This window comes from Apteryx mantelli, chromosome 5 (genome assembly GCF_036417845.1).
Source record: "Apteryx mantelli isolate bAptMan1 chromosome 5, bAptMan1.hap1, whole genome shotgun sequence".
Lineage (NCBI taxonomy): Eukaryota > Metazoa > Chordata > Aves > Apterygiformes > Apterygidae > Apteryx > Apteryx mantelli.
The window spans coordinates 2,255,865-2,276,402 of NC_089982.1; the positions used below are offsets into that span (position 1 = coordinate 2,255,865).

The following is a 20,538-nucleotide window of genomic DNA, read 5'->3' on the forward strand; positions in this document are numbered from 1 at the left end:
ATATTTAAGAGAGTTTTGGGGAAGATAAGTCTGCTTGTCCCTCAAACGCAGCGGGGAGGGGTGTGAAAGAGGGAGCGTGCTCGCCTGGGCCATCCCGCTGCAAAACCCAAAGGCTTCACATGGCTGCAGCAGTGCAGCTCCTCGCCATAAAATGGAGGATCTTAGCGGCTTTTATTAAGTAACAGAAGCTTAATTAAGTTTCTCCTGCATGTAATAAAGCGATACAGCTGAATGTAGGTCAGTCCCGAGTAATTGTTTCACTGCTTTAGCAGCTGTTTAAGTGATGCTCAAGCGTTAAATAAGAACGCCGGATTTTATTTATTTATTTCTATTTTTTAAAGGGACTAAGTGGTCTCCTCCTCAGGGGATGGCGAGGTTAGCCTTGCCCCTTTGAACCTAATTAATCACCGGCAAGCGCCGGCCCTGGGATGCTCTTTAATTGCTCGCTTGTGCCGTCATTTGTTTTTGCTTAACCTGCTACGGGTGAAAGGCGGGCAGAAAGGTCTTTGGCTTCCGTTGCCCAACCGTTCCGGATCCGTAGCAGCGGGCTTCCCGCTCCGTTCCTGACACCTCCGGGGATGCACGTGCTCCCCTTCGCGAGGCTGCCTGCGCCTTGCCTGCTTTTTCCCATGCGCCCCTCCGTGGCGTGCGCCAAAACTCTCACGTCGGCGAGCTGCTCGGGGCTGGACGCTCGATGGAAAGCATATCATTAGCTGTTAATATATCCCAAAAATCCTCCAGATATCTTGCTCACTCTCTTTCATTAAACGTGAAAGTTCGGAGACAGCAACTTTAATGATTTTTTTTTTTTTTTCCCTTTCGGTGTAATAGCGTACGCTCCGCTGGGATCACTCTGGCGTGCCACCTCTCCAAGCAGCTGTCGGGGCAGCTCGCCTGCTTTTCCAAACTCCCAATCTCTTAAAATATTTCCTCCTTTTCCGAAGGATGGAGTTTCTCCCCCGAGTCAGAGGGGTCTGCGCGAAGCGACAGCAGGATTCGGTGACAAAAGTGAAGGCTGCGAAAACATTAGGGCCAGAAATAAGAGCTTTTTATTTCCAGGCTCGAGCGGGACTTGGCTTTCGCTTCCAGGCCGGGTGAATTGTTTTGAGCCAGCGCGTTTCTTGTGACGTTTGGCATTAACGTTCAGACGAAAGCTCGATCATTTCAAGACGTTTCAAAAAGGGATGTTAAAATTTATCTTCCTTTTTATTAAACCCACTGCGCCGCAGCACCCAGCGGCTTTAGAAATGTAAGCGATGAAAGGCGGAGAACAAATGCAAACGACGGAAATGATTTATGGAGGCATCTGATAAATTTATCCTGCATCTTCCCCCTTTCATCCATCTCCCTGGACTTTCAGCTGGGACGTCGGAGCGGCATCAGGCACGTTTTGGAGAGTTGACTTGCCGGAGACACGCTCCGTGCCCTGGAATGTGGATTTCCCAGTTTCGGCCCCACCTAAGGCTTGCATGTAATCCCGGGCAGGGTGTTGGTTTTATTTTCCTTTCCGCAGGGCTATCTGGAATTTGGGGGATTACCGAAGCGGCTGGGCACTCTGCGACGTAGCCTGCTGCCGGAAAAGCGCTGAATAGCCGGCAGCTTTTCCGCGAGAACCGAGGAGTCCTGGGCTGTTTGCAAACAGCTGGGCCTTTCTGTAGCTGCTTCAAGGGCAACCCAGCTCTTGGAAAAATCTGGCTGGAGGCAGCGAGCCTTTCCGGAAGACCGTGCCTCGGAGCTTCGCTTCCTCAAAGGAAGCTGCCTTATGTGCATCAAACTCAATTCTGTGTGTATAGCACTAGGTGCAAAATCTATATGTGTTGTAACTGTATAGGTAAAAGGCAGATGGGGATTATAATGTGCAAATACCCTTCCCGGCGGGCGACCAGAGCGAGTAGGGCAGGGAGAAGAGCTGGCATGTGCACAGATAGCTGAAAACTCCCGCGGGAGCGCTAGGGAAGGAAGAGTGGGGAGGGAACGGCGTGGCAAGAGTGCAGGGATGTGAAATCCCTGCCTTTGCTCCGAGCTTTGTATCGAGTCCAACATTAGAGAGCCTCTCTATAGCTGTCGGACAGATGTTCTGAAAAATATATCCCTCGGTCCGCTTTTGGGTTGCGGAAAGTTTGGCGCTCTGTTTAGCTGTTTCGAAGAACTTTACTGTGGTAGTTTCAAGTCATGCAGCTAAGGTTAGGCTTTATTTATCTGTTTATTTATTTATTTTTACCCGTTTGGTTCCATACGTGCTTTGGCTAGGCAACAGCGGGCTGGAAAGCGCAGGAAGGTTTGTGATGCTGTGCTTTCCTCTCGAGCTCAGAATCAAAGTGCAAGCTGCCTTTATTCAAGCTTTGGGCTGGAGATCAAAGAGGTAGAGTTGGCTACATTGAAATAAAAGAAAATCCCTTTTTTTTGAATATCAAAAACATATTTGGTTCATTTCAGGCCTTTTTGTTGTTGTTGTTTTAATAGAAAGCTTGGTTGGTTTCTGATTGGATGGCTTTAATGCCTGAGCCGCAAATGGGGCCCAGACAACCTCCGTGCAAGGTGCTGTACAAACTCAGGATCCATTAAAGGGCAATGTCGGCCTTAACAGCACAGACCTTGCCAGGTTTTCTGTTTGTTTTACACACTAATATTATCTTTTTGTTTGATCTGATTTAGCTGTGATGCTAAAGACCTAACCTGTCACATGTTGGTCCTAATCACAGAATGGTTGAGGTTGGAAGGGACCTTTGGAGATCACCTGGTCCAACCCCCCTGCTCAAGCAGGGTCACCTAGAGCACGTTGCCCAGGATTGTGTCCAGACGGCTTTTGAACATCTCCAAGGACGGAGACTCCACAACCTCTCTGGGCAACCTGTTCCAGCGCTTGCTTGGTTGGAAGGCCCACCATCCCAGCCATCCCAAGCAAGGGCCTAAGGCATGTTTGTTCCCTTCTCTAAAAACTAGGGATCTATGCTTTAAAAATCACCTTGGTATCATGCTATTGGCAAGAGTAACGACAGAGGTTGCTGTGTTTAGAAACAACGCTGCACGGGTGCCTTGGGTTCACTCCCGACTTCATCAGGGAGATACCCAGCTTTGACCTCCTGCACCGTTTGGACACATTTGCTTTTGTTTTCTTCAATTATTATGTGAAATTTGAGGTGGAGCACCGCACGCGTGATTTTGGTCCAAACCTTTCTTTAACCCTATTTGCAGAGGGGAAAGGCTAATGCATTAAACCTATCAGCCCACGACTGCAGATTATTTTAGCCCATTGAGAGCCACTGTTCTTCAATCTGTTTTCCCTTTTGCAGGAATTGATCACTGATGGGAAGGGTGGGACTTGGTTGGGGATCTGCCGCAGTGTGACAGTAAATGGCAGCGAGAACGGTGCGATCGAGACCTGAGGCCAGAGCATGCCCCAGCGCTGGAAATGCAGGGAAAAAGCCCGTCCTGGGGACTGCCAGCGCTCAGCCGCAGACCTAGTCAGGTGTGAAATATTCCCTGCGGATACAGCCGTTCCTCGTTAAAGGGCACTTCATCCGACAGCAGGGTCAGTACAGGATGGATCAGGTAGTTATAGTGCCTTTTGCAAGTACCTGTAAGCAGTGGTAGACTCAGGGTCTGAACCCACTGAAGTTTTGTAGAGAAAATAATCCTTTGACGCTTATTCCGGCTATCTCAGCTCCTTATGGCTGTGCTAAAGAAGAAGAAAGAATGAGCTTTGACTTGGGTTGACTCGAGTTAAAATGGCAATGAAGACAAAGTAATGCGGAGAGCTAGCTGCAGTTCAGCCCAGACCTCCGCTGGCCTTTTATTTGACCTCCTAACCCAAATTAAAAGCCAGATTGTTTTCTGTTTGCAGTTATTTTAACTTGCGTTAACGCTGCCTAAACCAGAGCGCCTTTTATCGGTTGGTTTGTTTTAGGTGTCTTCCCGCCATCATATCCTGTTGCTCTTCCGTAAAGTGGATTTTTATTAGGTTACTGCCGATGTTTTTGGTAATTACATAAGTAGAAAGTACCTGCAGAAGGGGAGATGTGATTCTTTAAAAAATGAGCTTTACCGCCTTAAGGCTTGCCTGGTTTTGTTTTCAGCTCTGTGGATTGGCATCCACCCAGCGATGTTAGCCGACCTTACAGGCTCGTCCTTGCTTGTGTCCTTAGCTCGTTGCAGCTTGAATGGCACCGGGACGGCTTCGGAAGTGCTCCACCTGGGTCTGTTTTCCGTGCTGACCCAAACCTCTCGTCCGGATATACCTGGTGGTGCGAGAGCGTGTCTTGGGCAGGGGAGGAGAGAGGGGGTTGCTGTGGAAGGGGAAAGCCAACAACAGCGGGAGAAAGATGTAGGGGGAAACGACCGCACGAAGCTGGCGGTAAGATATGAAGTCCCATCACAGAGAGATGGGGCAGGAAGAAATTCAAGGAAGCTCTGAAGTGGAGGAGACTAAGGGTACGCGCACGGTGACGAAGCACGGAGGGAAAAGCTCTCGTTGCTCAGCTGCACTGTCCTCCTGAGGGTGACAGCGAGCCAAGCTGTCCCCACCGGTGGCTCCTGCCTTGACCTCGGCCTGACCAAGCTGTGGAGTCCCTGGAGCCGAATAGATGTGTCATGTGCAGGCATGTCCCCAAATTGCCCTTAAATTTATTAAATGTTGTAAATTTACTATTAAATGTTTCTTGTTAAATTTTAAGGGTCTCATCGATGAGTTGAAACAGCATAATTACTTTTTTTTTTCCTTTTTTCCCGTGCAAAACACGTATTTGAGCAATTTCCAGGTTCTCCATGTGGCCTGGTAATCCCCTTGGTGGCCTTTATGGCTTGGACACGGTTGGGCTCAGCAGGATTTCTTGGCTGTCGCGTTGCTCAGGTTTCGGCGTGGCTTTGGTGGTTCGTTTCCCTCGTCTTCCATTTCCTTAACGTAAAATAATAATCCGAGGGGCGAAATGGGTCAGGGCTGGGGCAGAAGAGCCTCTGCGGAGGCATCCTTGGTTTCCGGAAGCTGAAGGTGGGCAGGGTGTCGGTCAGCTTTTGCGCGGCACCTTGCCAGAAGCGAAGGGGGTGAACCGAAGGCTTTTCTCGCGGCTGTGCTCTGCCCGCTTCGCCCGCTGCGGCCTCCCTTCCCTCTCATTTATTCATTTTTCTTTTCCCCGTGATTTGCAAGCCAGCGTGCTGTAACTCGGCTTCGGCTCCTATTAGGAGTGCAATTTCTCTTTGTTTCCTCTTCGCTTTCTCCAGGGTATCAAAATATATATATATATTTTTTTCCCCCTTCTGGGTCCTTCCCAAAGGGTTGATTTGGAAATACCACGTATTGACGGGGAAGAGCATAGTCCTAGCTGGCTTATTCGCTCTGACAGCCTCTTCCTTAAAGCAGTCACCCGGAGAGGAGATTTTTGTGTTTTGGAGAAGGGAAAGGATGTCTTGCAGCGTTGCCATGAAGGGTAATGAATTAAGTCTGTCTCTTACTGTAAAACCATTAGAAAATATAATAGACCCTGAGAAACGGGCTTGGATGTTGATGTCTTGGCTGTATTAGCGTGCCTAGTCGTGTGCCTTGTCTTTGCAGAAAAATGAAATCTGTGTAAAATAGGTGTTTCGGCTGAGAGGCGAAAAGAAAACCTTGTTTTTTTGGTGGGCAGTGCTAATGGTGCTCCGGCACCAGCGTTAACTCTCCTCTTTACCGTTTTCAAGTGCTAGTGCAAATAACGCTCCTTTGCCCATTTGAAAAACTGACGCCCAGTTGCCCCCGGGGAGGGTCGGCCTCGGGAGATGCCGGCGCGGGAGTGCCGCGCGCGGATTTGAGGTGCCCCTTCTCCCAGCTCGCCTCCCGCGGCGGAGCAGCCCTGCGAAGGCTTTGCTTTGGGATCGACCTCCCGCTTTTTTGTTTTCTTTCTTCTTTTTTCCTGCAAGCGTAGCACCCCAGACGTGTCTAGCCCTGTGCTGTCGACGTGTCGGCGCTGTTAAAGTTTCTGGAAGGGCCTAAAATAAACATCACCTGCCAAACTGTTTTTTCTTTTTTTTTCCTCCTCCTTTCTTTCTCTTTTGGTAAATATATCAAGCAATGTCAGCGCTGGAAAAAATCAAAGATGTCAAAATGGGAATAAGCAGCTGTTTATGTCTTAAAGTGCTTCTCCCTCGCTATCGTAAGATGACCTTGTCACTTAAAAAGCATAAAAATGATGCCGGGGAGAAGGAATGGAAATGTGCTGAAAGGAAGCGAAGGGTTGTTTTCTTTTACTTATTTACTTATTTTAATCCGAGTGGGGAGTTGCAAGCAGAGTTGATGTTTCTGTCAGTCCCACGGTTATAAGCACGACCAGACTTGGGCCTCTTCTTGCGCAAATGCGTTTTGGAGCCCAGCACATGATTTTTTTCCAACTGTCTCTTTGCTCGACGGCTTTTATTCCGCGCCGTGTGGCCCGGGCTGTCCCTGCAGCCGGGGAGACTATCAGTTCGGCTTTTGGAGAGGCCCGTTGAGCCCGGCGAAGGATTTTGGGTCGGAAGTGGAGTTTTGGGTGACGTTCAGAGCTTCTCCTTGAAGGCCGCCTGCTCGCACCATCCCAGGTACCTGTGACATCCCGGCCAAGCCGCCCGTCTCATAGCGGCAAGGCTGAGGACAACAAAGTTATCCCTTTGGGTTACTAAATTTGTTCTTCTCTGCCTGATAAAAGTGGTCGCTCGCCGTGATAACTGTCACCTTCCAGCAAGAAAACGTGAGCGCGGCCCGGCCCCCTGGATTATCGGCTCTCCCCCCAAACAGCCTGACGAGCGAGCGTATCGGCTCTTATTAATCTTCCCGTGAAATTAAAGAAATTACGGAGCTTAAGGCAGTCGCTAATGAATCACTTTTAATTTATGGGCTCAAATAAAAGCCTCATTAAGGTTGACAAACCCTAGCCGCAGGTAAACACGCCGCGGCTCCACTCCGGAGCGAGAGGAGCCGCGCTCGGGCTGCCGTGGCAGGGTCCGGGGTCCCGCGGTGCGTCGGCGGAAGCAGCGTCTCAGAGAGGACCAACGCCTAGGAGGTCTCCTCCTGGCACGCGAAAGGAGGGACGTCGAAGCCTAATGATTTTCTCTCTCACGCACTTCTATATATATATATATTTTTTTTTTTTTTTGACAAGTGCAAGAATTTTCTCTTTGGGATCCCCCAAATTTCCCTCTTACACCCCCCAGTACGTGGTCTCAGGAGAGGCGTCCATTCTGGAGCAGAAGGATTGAATGAAGCTTAGCCGTTTATAACCAAGGCGAGTGCGTTGGCTGTGCGTGAAAACATACTGGTTTGTTTTCTGCACAGTTTATTTGGTGAAGTGGGTTGTTGTTTTTTTTTCCTCTCAAGTGTTGCTGTTTCTAGTCTTTGCTTTGCATTAAAGAGCATTATTCACGATGCCTGGTTTTCACAGGAAAGCTCTATAAATAGTTTGCAAAAACTACTCGTTACACCTGCTATAAAATACGCCACGGTTATTTTTGCCACGTCTGTTGTCTTTGCATTTCCCTTTGGTTTGGACGCTGGGGTTTAAGGCTAGCGGAGCGCGGCGCGACGGAGTTTGGGTTTCGAAAGCCGGAGGACCGCGCTGGAGGCGATAGCCGACCTGCCGTCCCGCCCCGCTGCCCGGGCTGCTTTCTCACTCTCTTCTCCTTTGCTTTGCAGATGCAGTAACCGGACGCAGTGCGCCGTTGTCGCGGGCCCTGACGTCTTTCCAGACCCTTGCCCTGGGACGTACAAGTACCTGGAAGTGCAGTACGAATGCGTCCCTTACAGTACGTATGCTGATGTGTTTGCATTCGTTTCTTCGGTAGGGATCTGCTCGGTCGGGGAGCCGGGGCCGGCCTCGAGCTTGCCTTTTTGCTGCCTGCGGGCCGGCAACCGCTCGGTGCCGCACCGCGTGCATCGCATGACACCGAGCCCAAAAGATAGGGAAAACTGCCTTCTGTGCAAGGCTTTTAAGCATACACTACTAGCGCCCCACATTTTCCTTACCGTGCAACGTTAACGGTGACATCTCACATTTTGGAAAACGCTTGGAAAGCCCCATTGGTGAAAGCAGACCCTAAGAACGAAGCATTATTACTAGCTTATAACTTCTCTTTCCAGAGTTTTCTGTTCATAATCATGTAGCAGCGTGCTTTAGGCTGACCGATGTTCTTTTAATGGGTGACATTTGGTAAGTGCCTTAAATCCAGTATTGTATCGCCAAGGAGATAGAAAGCTAATGTTTTGGGAAATTCAATGTTTGGTGATAGAAGTTTCTAAATTGTGAGCTTCCCAAGTTAGGAAGGCAAATTATATACGGGCCATTTAGCCTCAATTTTTAAAGGCAGAAAAACAGTCATCGGGGATTACAGCAATATGCGTCGAAAAGGAGATGTCAGATCTGCAAAAAGTTAAGCGTAGCTCAGGATTTGCCTTTTGGAGACACCAAATTGGCTACTGTCCTGCTGTCAAAAACGGCATACCTCAAAAAGAAATACTGAGAGTGGCCCCGCTCTTCCTTCATCCCCTCGGATATTGCCCATCCCTCGCGTGCGAAGGTGGCCGCCAGCCCTGGAAGGCCACGAGGGGTTTTTGGTGGAGACGTGGTTGGAGGCCACCACCCAAGGGATGGGATCAGGGGCCTCTTTCTACCAAGGGTCTCTGCTGCTCAGCGTACAAAATTACTAGTTTAGAGGTATTCCGCTATAAATGAGGCCTTTCATTTTGGAAAAACAAACAAAAAAAAAAGTGGGGGGGAAGGTGAGGGAGGATAGTTTTCTACTTAGAGCAGGTTATAGTTCCTTGTGATTTGCCCTTTGCCCAGGCTACGCTGTTGCCTCCTGAGGCTGCGTCATTCCCGCGTAGCCCTCCGCGAGCTCGGTTGCGTACGAAGCAAAGAGGAATAGCGGTGCGCTCGTAGGAAGGTAATACGTGAACGTGGCGCCCTGAGGTGTTAACGGGCCCGATAAAATAAGTCTTGCAAGAGGTTGCTGGGGACTGAGTGCGTTTTAATGATCTCCGTGTTGGGGGGAAACAACAGCAACAGCCAGGCGCTGCCTTCGCCATGAGGTTGGCGGCTTTGATGGCTCTTTGCTCGTGAGTTTGCCCGTGAATCAGCTGGAAGCGCGGGGTGAGCACGTTGTGAAAGGGGCTCTCGTCGCCTCGCTTTGTTTTTTGGCAAGCTCGCGTCGCTCACGAAACACGGGGCCAAACGCAACGCTGCGTTTTAGGCTACGTGGTGCTGCGCGTAGGTATGAGGAACTCAACTTCGCTCAAGGCCCTCTGATCTGCTGCCGTTTCCCGGCGTGTCCCTTCTCCGTCGTATCGCGCTGTGATAAGTCGCCTGCTGCGTCCAGGCGATAAGTCTTCCACCGGCTTTTAATATTGGTGAGATCTGTTCCAAGGACCCTTTCCTGCAAGGGGAAAAAATGAGCGTGGCTTCCGAGGAAGGATTAATCATCCTTCCTTTCCCTTCGTCTGGGTAAACAGGCTAATGAATGGTACGAAGGGACCAAGTTTCTTTGGCGCGTGGAGAAGTGTTCATGCATTTTTAATGCTAACAAGGGGAAGGAAAGCAGTGCTGGAGCATTGATGGTCTTTTCTGTTCTAAGCCCTTTTTTCTTTTCTTTTCTTTTTTAACATGGAAGCCAAAAGCTCCTTTCCCAGTTGTTGTATTGGTGGAAGGAAAGGTCATTTCTTTGCTAGAAATATTCCTTTTATTGCGGAGAGAAGAGCGGATGGGCTCACATATCAATAAAAGTGAGGGACGGCAAGTGTGGTGTGGGAGCAGAATTCAATAAAGTTTTATTGTATCGCGAGTGGACTGGAGTGCATTTAAAAACATTAAATGAAGGCTCGCAATATCTGCTCCGCTGGACCTTAGGGCCGGCGAATAGACGGATAATTGAATAATGACATTTTTAAGAGAATGCAAGCACTAGAAGGCAAACTGGTATTTTCATTGCTCCAAGATTGCTGGTGGGAAGGGAAAGAGGGAGGGAGAAAGCTGCGAGAAAATTGCCACCCAAAATCAAGCTAATGAGACCACTTTTCCCCCGAATATGGTTTTTAATTATTTCTGGGCGGCCCTAAGACCTTCATGTGGCCTTTAGGCTTTCTCCGCATGCGTTGTCTTGCCACCACCTTCCCTATCGGTGTTTGCCCACCAGGAGCAACGCCGGATTTGTTAAACAAACGGGCTTGTGGCTTCTCCACTTTCTTTCTCTCCGTGGTTTTGTGTTTTTCTTTTTGTTTTTCTTTTTTTTTCTTTTCCCCAGAGAACCACCGGAGAAAATAACAGGCTATCTCAAGGGGTTAAACACCGCTATTGGCACTTGGGTCAGTAATGAATAAATTCCCACCACCCTCCCCGCCCGAAGCCGGGCAGCCTTTGTTTTATTTAGTTAAATAAATGATTTGTGCGCATGGGCTAGGAACGATAAGGAGGAAAAAAAAAAAGAAATCCTGACTACTCGTTAGGATGATTTCCGAGCAAAGCATCTTTCTTTGTATCCTGCTGACAAATTGCCTTTCTTCGGAGGCGTACGATTTCACGGGCGTAGCGCGGCCAAAACCCCTTTTTTGTATTCACCGGGCTTCCCCGCTCTGCTCCTTGGTCCTTTGTCCGCAAAGGCAGAAACAAAAGACGGTTACTTACCCTATCGGCCTCCTTTCGCCATGTTTTTTGTGGGGCGAGCGCACACGCACAATAGCCCCTAGGAAAGCGCCCTTAATTAAAATAACCTGCTATTCCCGAGCTTTGCAAACCTGGAGGCCGAGATCTCCGCAGAGGTGGACGCCTGGTTTTCACGAATAGGCGGAAAAATAAATGCAACCGGGGAAGATAAATTTTTTAGAAAACTGGGAGGTAGCCCGAGATGAGGAAGAAAGAAGAGTAATTTTGCGGGATGCTCCGTGAAATCAGTGAACCATATAAGGACATTGTTCCTTCTTAAATCTGAGCTGGGGTTGGTTTAATTTAAAGGAACAAGGTGACTTCAGGTGTTTGTGTGCAACAGGTCGTGCTCTCATGTATCTCCGAGTCACGTGTGCTTTCTCGCTTGGAAAAGTCACCGTAAGGCTGCTGCTGCTCTTAATTGTATTAAATCTGAGAGGCTTCAGGGGGAAAAAGTGTGAACTCTGTTGTAGCTTGGGCACCCATGAAGCTGTCGGCTGATGGTAGGGTGTTTCGTTGCACATTTGCTGTGAAAGACAGAAGGGTCATAATTTGATGGACGTGTACTAACGCCGCTTAGAAAAATAGGTTTGTAGCTCACCAGCTGCACAGGTTGTTACGGGAGAGTCATTGCGGTGCGTAAATGTGAATTGATTCATCTGGATATTTTTGGAGTGACTTCTGTGACCATCGCACTGTTAAAACTCAGCTCCTCATTAACGGCAGAAGGGAGTTAAGCCGTCCGGTTCGGTCTGACGTTTGAGCTGGACATCTCCATGCCTCATAGTTCAAGGTCTAGCACTCGAGCATAGTGAAAAGGAAAACGTTGCTGGAGCTAGGGTTGGTTGTTAATTTGACCACCAGCAAAGAGGAGGCTGTCCTCCACCCTTAAGACCTTCATGGCATCCAGACTTTCCATTTTTTGGTCCATGGAGAAATGCATTTTTGCGACATTACCCATGTTGCTTTTGGAGCCGAAGGCTGAGCTAAGGTGTTAGGCCATGAGCTACAAGCTGAGCTGACCTGATGGTATCTTCTGCTGACGGGTGCTCGAATGGCACCACTCATCGGGCTCCACACAGCCCAAATTAAGCATTCGCCATCTGGCCGTGAAGCATTATGGCAAGGAAAGCACCTTTTTATTTACTTACTTGTTGAGGAAAATCCAAAACTTGTTTTTTCATTCATTTGGGAAACGCTGAGGAGCCTGAAGAGACCCTGGAAACGTTGAACGTGTGTGAGAGAAACATTTCTATCCTTACCGTCAGCTCATCGCCACAAAGTTTGCCTTGCAGACGGCCAGACTTGAAACAAGCCAAACACTTTGTCTTTTATGTATTGCTCCTGTCCCATGTTTTTTCTTGATTTAGAGCCCTGTCATTTCTCCTTAAGGGCTCTATAATTGGTTTCCTTTACAGCAGCTGAAAGTGGAAAACTGTGATGAGTAGCGTAACTTCTCTCGTTTTATGAAGATTATGAATATAAGGGAATAACTTAATTCCGAATGCGACTTACGTGCACGCTGTTTATTCCTCTCCAGTCTTGTCCCACCGCAGCTGCTTTTTAGTGAGGGGGTGCGTGCTCTTGCGTTGACTTTGAATCAAATTGTGCTTAAAATCCCCTTTAAATCTGTTGTCTGAACGCCTTCGGCCTTTGGGTCTCAATCAAAGGTCATTAAAGCACTGGGAAACTTTCTTTCAGCATCAGCAAACTTTGGGTCAGGTTGCTAGTAACCTGGGGCTTTTTTTAAGTGATTAGGTTTTTCCTAGAAATTCATCTTTGTCACACCCGTTTCTGGCATAGTAAATAACTGATCTCATCTCGGCTAGTAATGGAAATTGTAACCGTGCCGGGCACAGAGAATAATGAAATTTTAGCGGATTCCTCAATATATAAATAATCTGTAATATCCCCTGCCTACGTTGCTGATAATTGCCCATGCGACTAAGGGGGCAGCTCTCTAATTTTGGAAATATATTTGCGCTTGGGTAACAAAGGTGCCGACAAAAGGGAAGAAACCAGTGGCTTTACGTCGTTTTGTATCAACCAGTGTTTTTCCCCTGCTAATTCCTGCGTTTCTGACGGGTCTGCCGCTAGATATTTGCCACCAATTTACTGCCCAAGCGGAGCCCCGCGCTCGCTGTTGTCTCTGAACGATGCTGTCGGTAAGAGGAGTGTATTTCTTTCCATCTTTAATAACCTATTGTCTAAATTGCGCTATTATGCCAAGCACTCTCGGGAGACGCTGATATGGATTTCATACGTTTTTATAACGGATCTTCCTGGAGATAATATTTATATTTCCAGATTTTATTCCTATTATCCTTTCATCTCTCTCTCAATAACTGTTGCGAGGGTTTCTTTCATTGGTGCGAGCAGCGTAAGGAGATTAAGACCATCCTTGCCAGGTGCTATTATAAATCCACAAAAGAAATGAAATACATTTATTGGTTTTTATTCTGGCCAATGGGGAGAACAGAGTATCTATATCCAGTGGTTAAGTTTAGGATTGAAGTTCATTTCTTCTTGCGCGCGAGGGAGGGGGAAGCGCGAGTGTATTAAGTCAAATCCCTTTAGTGCGCAAAATACTGAAACGCATCTTTCCAGAGCTAAAAATACAACTTTGTTGAGTTTCTTTATATTAAAAGGGCTCCCAGGAAGGGAGCCAAATGGGTCTGAATGTATTACTTTTTTTTACTCATTTCCTCCACTTTCCTAGCTAACAACATTTCCAGGCAGCTTTTAATAACAATATAGGCCTGCATAAAACCGCCGTGGCCGTAAGTGCCTTAAGCCCTGGCGAAGGAGGCAGAAGGAGACCGTGCAGCGTTTGGATTTCGGTTCGCTCCGGTGCCTGTTTCCAGGAGAAGCTCAGCTGGGGGGTCCACGGAGACCATCCCCAGGGCACCTTTTTTGCAAAAAGGTCGGCTTGTCTCTCTACAGCTTTTCCTTCCCCAAACCTCGGGAAATAACCAAGCCACGCGGCACGCCGTTTGCCGGGTTATCCAGAAAGGTTCGATGCCTCGAACGGCATCGCGTGCCGCTGGTCGCGGAGCCGGCGCTTCGCGGAGCCAGCGCTTCCCGGCGCGCCGGAGCAACAGCCTTCCTCACCTGCGTCTGGCCTTGCTTGTTTTTTTTTCCATTATTATTTTTTATTTGCGAATCAGCTCAGATTAGGAAAGATTTGTTCTACTGGATTTCCCAGGTGTCTGTCTTGCTGAGGGTCCAAACTAATCTCCCCCTCCAAAGTATTTTTCCGTCCATGGGTAACTTAAAAGAAAAAAAATGCCTTTAATCTCGTTTATCTTTAATTTCTCTGTTCCGCTTCACAGGCCCACCTAAAAGGATTTACCTGGAGTATTTATCCCGGCCACTATAAATGTAAATTCCTTTCCAGATCTCAGATTTCATCAATGGTCCTCGGAGACGCGTCGTTTTAATTTACCTTGCAGGTGACATCTACCTGGTTTCTTGTGCTGTTTCCATGAAGCTACTGTTCAGCAGCGCCTCCTTAACGCTCCGGTTGGGCACGCTGAGCGGTCTCCGATAGTGCCACCATCGTCTGGAGAGCAGGGACTAGTTCAGCAAAGGCGAGGGCTAGCTCGTCCCCGCATAACCCCGCCGAGTCCTTTCCTTTTACCGTGGTAGGGGCAAAGTCGGGCCTTTGTCCTTTTGCTTTAAAAGTTAATAATTGCACGTTCTTCAGCTTAAGCTCTTGCAGCAGATACACGCACGGGCGCTCGTGCAAGCTGCAGAAGTCCCGGGATGTTCAGATCCACAAAATAACGGCTCCTCTGACCGGAGTAGGAGCTGGTGCACTGAGGGGGGATGTATAGGATGGATGTATAGGCACCCCTGAGCTCGCTTTGGTCCCGATTAGCAAGCAAGACGCTGCGGCGTGAGCTGTAATGCGAGAATAGATTTACCATGCGAGTATTTGCGTGAGCCTCAGTCGTACCCCTGCTTGCGCTCGGGCTTTTCCCAAGGAGACCACTGCTGTGCTCGCAGCTAGCTCAGATGCTCGATGAACGGCAGCGGGCACGTCTACGTCTTATATACGCCATACACAAATAACGTAAACCAGAATTGAGGGTAAATTAATGTACCGAGGCTGGATTTTGGAGGAACGAACAAATCGGCCTTTGTCCATGTAAAGACTTGCTCGCAAGAGTGAGCGTGTGCCATGTACGTTTTAAATGCAGTCAATAATTAAATATGTTCCAGGTGACTCTGGTGGGTGGGGGGACGTTGTTAGCAGTTACCACGGAGTGACGAAGCTACGTGCTGTTGCTGGTGCTTTCAAAACGAAAAGTCAGTGTTTCACGTAGAATCCATTAAAAATACATGCTGGTTCATTCCGTAATTGTCATGTTTAAGTTAAATTAGTGTCTTAAGCCTGTTTTGGGTTTTTTTTTTGTTTTTTTTAAGTCTTAATAAAGGTGTAGTTGTCTTTGAGCACATGCTTTTGCCAAGAGCCCATGGAAACACCTAGGACTTTTCCCGTTGACTAGGAGAGACTTTGCATGCGCAGGGTGAAATCAGGCAGTATTAAAATCAGTGCGGGCTTGATTATTAAAGAGGGTGAGTCTGCGACTTTAGATTTGTGCGTTGGGAAATTTGTGGCGCGGTGATGATAGTGGGGAGAGATGTTTCCAGTGCGGAGAAAACGTATTTTTTTTTCCTGAAGGGGACTACTCTGTCCTCCCTTCTCCTCCCAGAGACAAAAGTAAATGACTATCGAAGTGTCAGGCCAGTTGTAGAATACACAAGACAACCATCCGTTTTTTTACTTTATGCTAGGAAAAAAAAGTATGCTTTTTTTTGTCAATTCCTGCGTTTGAGCAGTTTGACCCAGAGTTGACCACTCTGCACACTCCTACAAACATCTAGCAAGAAGCATTTATTAACCGTTGGAGGGAAACGGTGCCCAAGTATTAAACTAGGCTTGCGGGAGGAAGATGATAACGAGGGAGAGCTCGGTTTGCAGCGACTCCATAAATGCGGCTTCCCAAGCGGCATGTGCAGCAGTTGGCCATCGTTGGCTGCAATGTATGGAAGGGAAAGCTCCAACAAATTGCTTTGCAACACTTCCTCGTACGCATGTCGATACTCATGTTAAAATGGGCTTTCACAGTCGAATTCTGCCCAAATCTTATCAATTATGAATGGCTGCATTGCGACAGATGGTCGGAATTACTGTTTTTAAGAATGAGTGATACGTTTCAAATGAGAAACACATGTTGCTCAGCAGCTTGAGCTGCCACTTATGAGAAGAGAAGCAACTCCCTGACCCCTTCTTCCCCTCCCGTTGTTGGATAGCATCCTATTTTAATAACCCGAAAATGGAGACCATGAAATATTGCACGATGGAAAGCTGTGAGCAACCATCAATTCCGGTGTAAGAGGATCCCGCTCTTGCTCGGCGTGGTGGGAGCTGCACCTGTTTGGGCAAGGGTGAAATTTGGATTTGCAGCGCGAGTATCGATCAGGATTTCCTGGGGGCCTTAGTGACGGCAAGTTCGGCAGAACTGACATGGCACAAATGTCTTTCAGCTTCGTGTTACTGGAAGGTAAGACTGGAAGGAGCCGGTTTGGACCTTAAGACCAACGTATATCATGATAACATTGATGGGTGCTCTGTCAGGTGCTTGGCTTTGTTGAAGATACTATGAATTCCTTCAATAAGCTGATTTTCCTTTCAGTCTATACCTGTCACATGGCTTGCTTTTAAAAATAAAAAAGCGTTAGAAATACGGTATGCGAAAGATCGTTGTGGAATAAAAGCGGCACTCTTAAAAGCAGCCCAGATGATAGCAATGCTATTATTCATTTGCATTTGGATGATTGCAGCCAAGTAGTCCTCAGAAAGCGGACTGACCGTCTTGGAAACGCCATTCTCTAAGTGTGTGCCTGTTTTGACTACGGACATTAGTGTCTAGGCACATGTCTTATCTGGGAACAAATAAACTGTGTAAGCATCTGCAGGATCGGTGTCTAATTTGGTGGAGAACCGTGTGTTAAAAATCTTCATTACTTTTGCAAAATATGCTGCAGAAACCTTTGTGGGCTATGATGTGAAATACATAATTAAGGCACATATTGCCAGAATAAACGAGCCAAAGGTATTTTGCGATAGTAGCCTTTCAAAAATAAAATCACAATCATTTGCTTACTTGCTGACTTATGAAATTGCCACAGCACGTTGGCCAAAATTGGGAGTAGAAGGCACGAGCGTTCTTCCTCTCGCTTCTTAAAATTCTGCTTAACATTCATAACATAGCAAAATATTCATTTCTGTGTCTTTAAAACCAATCATATTAGTTATTCCCTCGCTGAATTTAGTGCTTATTCAAATGCGCTCACTGCTCTCCTAGAAAACAGGTTCTGGCTCAATTTCTTTAGCGCAAAGCCCTTCCTTAGTGCCCAGATAACACAGTGTTATCTTATTCTGGTAATGCTTCGCCATACAAAGCAATCTAAAACCCGAGGAAGCGTGCCAAGAGACACTGGGCAAAAAGCCCGTATATAAAGTTTGAGCTTCTTTCCCTTAACGGTGCAGCGTTTGCACAGCCCTCTCTTCAGGCAAAGAAAATAAATCGAAACAAAGCGCTGAAGTTAACCAAGAATTTTTCTCAAGCGCTACGTTTGGTAATTCTTTTTGCAGGGGAAAAAGGAGCGCCAGGTACCCAAGATTTGCTGTCGTCATATCCGAGTCCACGGAAATTAGGTATATGACTGCCGTTAAACGGTGTGGAGATGCAAGCTATCTGCAGAGAGAGAATTCTTCCCTTTTTTCTGTGTGTGAATTCTGGGAGGTTTTATGGAAAATTCACCTTTCCTTTTCCCCCTTCTGTTCTTTTTCCCGCTTCGTTTCTCCAATTCGCGCTTCCTCCATCATAAATACGTGCGCGTGGCGGAGGCTATGGCTTTGCAAGCTTCAGCCTTTTAAATCCAAGTGGTTTTGCTTTCGGTCACCCTCCCTTTTTGGAAGCCCAGGCTCTGGGAGGATGGCAGTTTGCAGAGCTTTGGATTTGCTATTAATCAGTCTCCTCAGATTTATTTATTTAATTATTTATTTATTTATTATATGTGTATATATATATATATATATATGGGGTTTTTTAGAAGGTTTTCCTCTCGGCTCCAGCAAAGTGTCTGCTCAGTCCCAGGAATGCAGAACTGGCCCGAGTTAGCGCTCGCGCAGCTTTTGCGGTATCGCCGGTGTGTTTTACTTTGGTCGATTGATAGGGTCAAGAGGCTAAAGTTTGTCTGGTTTCTATCGCTGTTTGCCCGGAGTCTGATAGGTATCCAATTAAGTTTTCCAATATTGAGCAAGAATAGAGTGGTAGTGTCAGCTCTTCTGCAAACGGCTATTAAATTACAGGATGTAAAACTGGCTAACGATGATTCAGAGCAATAATATGCCCCAGTTCTGTGTTTATCGCATTTAAAAGACGACTGAGAGGTTGATTTTGTTGCCAGCTGCATGGTCGTTGATGACCGGTAAGAAAGCCTCAGACCGAGAACGACTTCTGTTCTAAATACAGCCCCCCGTTCCGAATTTCCGAAGCTCCCAGGAAGAACTGTGCATGTGTAATGGCTCTAAAAATAAGGAGGGATATGCTTTTTTATGTACGACTAACGGTACATATTCAGCTTGAAATTTTTCCTAACCTACAAAGAAAAATCGTGTGCAAAGGTGACGGACTTGCTTCTAAATGCACGTAGTTGCTCCGACCTAAAGCTATGTGTCTCCCAGTTAACACAGGCAATAAATGAATGTCCTAATATAATTTTGAAACCTATGAAATCAGCAGCAGAAGCCAAAATTGTTGCTTCCTCTCCAGGCTGACACTTTTACTGCAAGCAGTAGTTTTAAAAACACCAGGTGAGCTCTTTACCCCAGTGGGTCTGCCCGGTGTCACTGGTTTAAGAATTCATTTTCAGGAAACAACTGCGCGCCGTGATAAACATCGGGTTGAAAATTCAATTTGCTGCATAAAGAATTTGGGCCCCGAGTTTTTCATAAAACAAAGTCAGTCAATTAGAGCCTCCTTTTCACAGCCGGCAGGTTTTCTTTTAACTGCAATAGTAATGATCGCGTTTGGTCCATAAAAGCGTAGGCATTAACGCTGCGGAGAATGATGTGCTACAGAAAATGTTGAATTGGAGGTACCTAAGAGAAAACGAACGTTATGTTTTCTCTTTGATTTTATTATATGTAGACTTGGCTCGCTGGTGCCATTTAAATAAATAAATATGCAAATATCTCTTGCTCCGAAACACAGTTTGCTTGACAAGCCCTAAATTTTTTTCACACATTAATTAAAATCTAGCAACATCCCCATGCTGCTCTTCCCCCTGCGCCGCAGCGAAGATGCTTCCGCGGCAAAATGTGGCAGCTCTGCGAGAACGTGCGGCGAAGCGGGGTGACAGTCTGGACCGCAAGCGAAGAAAACGCTGATTTTGTGACGGTAGCACTTGTCTTCCCGGTTCAAAAAGGCTGCGATACGTGGGCCGGAGATTTGGGCTGGTGGGTGCTCCTGGTGGGCCTTTCGGGCAGGCTTTTGCCTGCCTGGAAATAGGGATGGAGCCGAAAAGAGGATCTCGTCGCTGCTGCTTGAGCCTTCGAGCCACCCTCCTGCCCTAAATCCAGACAAAATTGCTTTTCGTTTCTCGAAGAGACGGACTGATCTCTCACGCTTGTACGGAGACGCAGCTTCCCTAGTTTTCCAGCACCACCATGGAATAGGTGTTCGGATTTCGTGGTGTGCTCGAGCCAAAATCTGCTTGCTGTGGACTTAAAATTTTGATTTCAATGGGTTATAGATCGCGCCTGGTATCTGCTGCTGCAAGTCCATCTCGTCCACAGGTTTCTCCAAAATTACTTTAGCAGTTCTGCACATTTTCTGGAAACGCACGGAATATTTGCTAGGAATATAAACATCCCATTTAGCATACCCGCAGCACATAATTTAACTGCAAGCTCAGAATGGTTTGGAATAAGCTCGCAGAAGCAGTTAAGTGTTTTGGGTTTTATTTTTTGAACCGATTGTGTCTCCGTAAGGTCCAGCCTGCAGGAGTTGATTAATGCCGCCTTGCTTGATGGCGATCCTGCTAAGGGTGTTTTGCAGTGGACATTTCAGGCCGCCTGTGCTATTCCTGGCTGCGCGAGCGGCTGAGTAATTGCAAAAGGATGAGCAAGAAAAATAGCGAGCTTGGCAGGTGAGCCTTGCAAGAGAAATAACAGATAAAATAATCTTCTTCCATTTAGTGCAAAATCATCATTATTTAGAGGTTTTGGTCACCCTTTCTCTTTTTATCCAGAAGAGCTGTCCTTGACAGCTTCCCTGCTAAAGGAGCAACACTTAAATCCCATTTCTCTTTACTTGGGGTGCAGTTTTACCGAGTGTATTGATGTGAAGGCTTCATTGTCTTTAAGCAAATTGACCAAATAAAATAATAAAAAGCCTATTGATTGCAGGTCTGCGCATCGTAGGTGATAAGTGTGGTAAGCTCATGGGCAGTTCTGAACTTCACGCTGTAAATTGCTTTTAATGAGCTGGAATTGTATCAGTTAAAAGACACAGAAACCGATTAACCAAATGGGATCTGATTGCTGGTTTTCTGTGTCCCATCGTTCCTCTTCCATTTGGGTTCTCTTTCTTTGCAAAAGATTGAAGTCACTAACATTGGCATGAAAGAACTGCTGGTGCCTCCATCTCTCGTTGATGCCTGCGCCTCTGAAATGAAGGTGCTGCTTTAAAAAAAAAGAAAAAGGAAAAATTAAGCACTTTAAAATTACTTCTTTTAATAAAGTATGATTCCCCTCTTTGTATTTTCCTGCAAGACACATCTACTGAAAAATGCTGACTGGCGATTCTCAGGTCCTCTGTATGGAAGC

General features: G+C 47.0%; 1 protein-coding gene across 4 annotated transcripts in view; it reads left to right on the plus strand.

Annotated features, from left to right (window-relative positions):
* ADGRL3 (adhesion G protein-coupled receptor L3) overlaps positions 1 to 20,538 on the plus strand; it is a 421,071-nt gene that overhangs the window by 231,394 nt on the left and 169,139 nt on the right. For all 4 annotated transcript variants that reach the window (XM_067297303.1, XM_067297300.1, XM_067297302.1 and 1 more), the window contains one exon: positions 7,637 to 7,746. In XM_067297303.1, the coding sequence (XP_067153404.1) occupies positions 7,637 to 7,746 (110 nt within the window). The remainder of the gene's footprint in view (positions 1 to 7,636; positions 7,747 to 20,538) is intronic.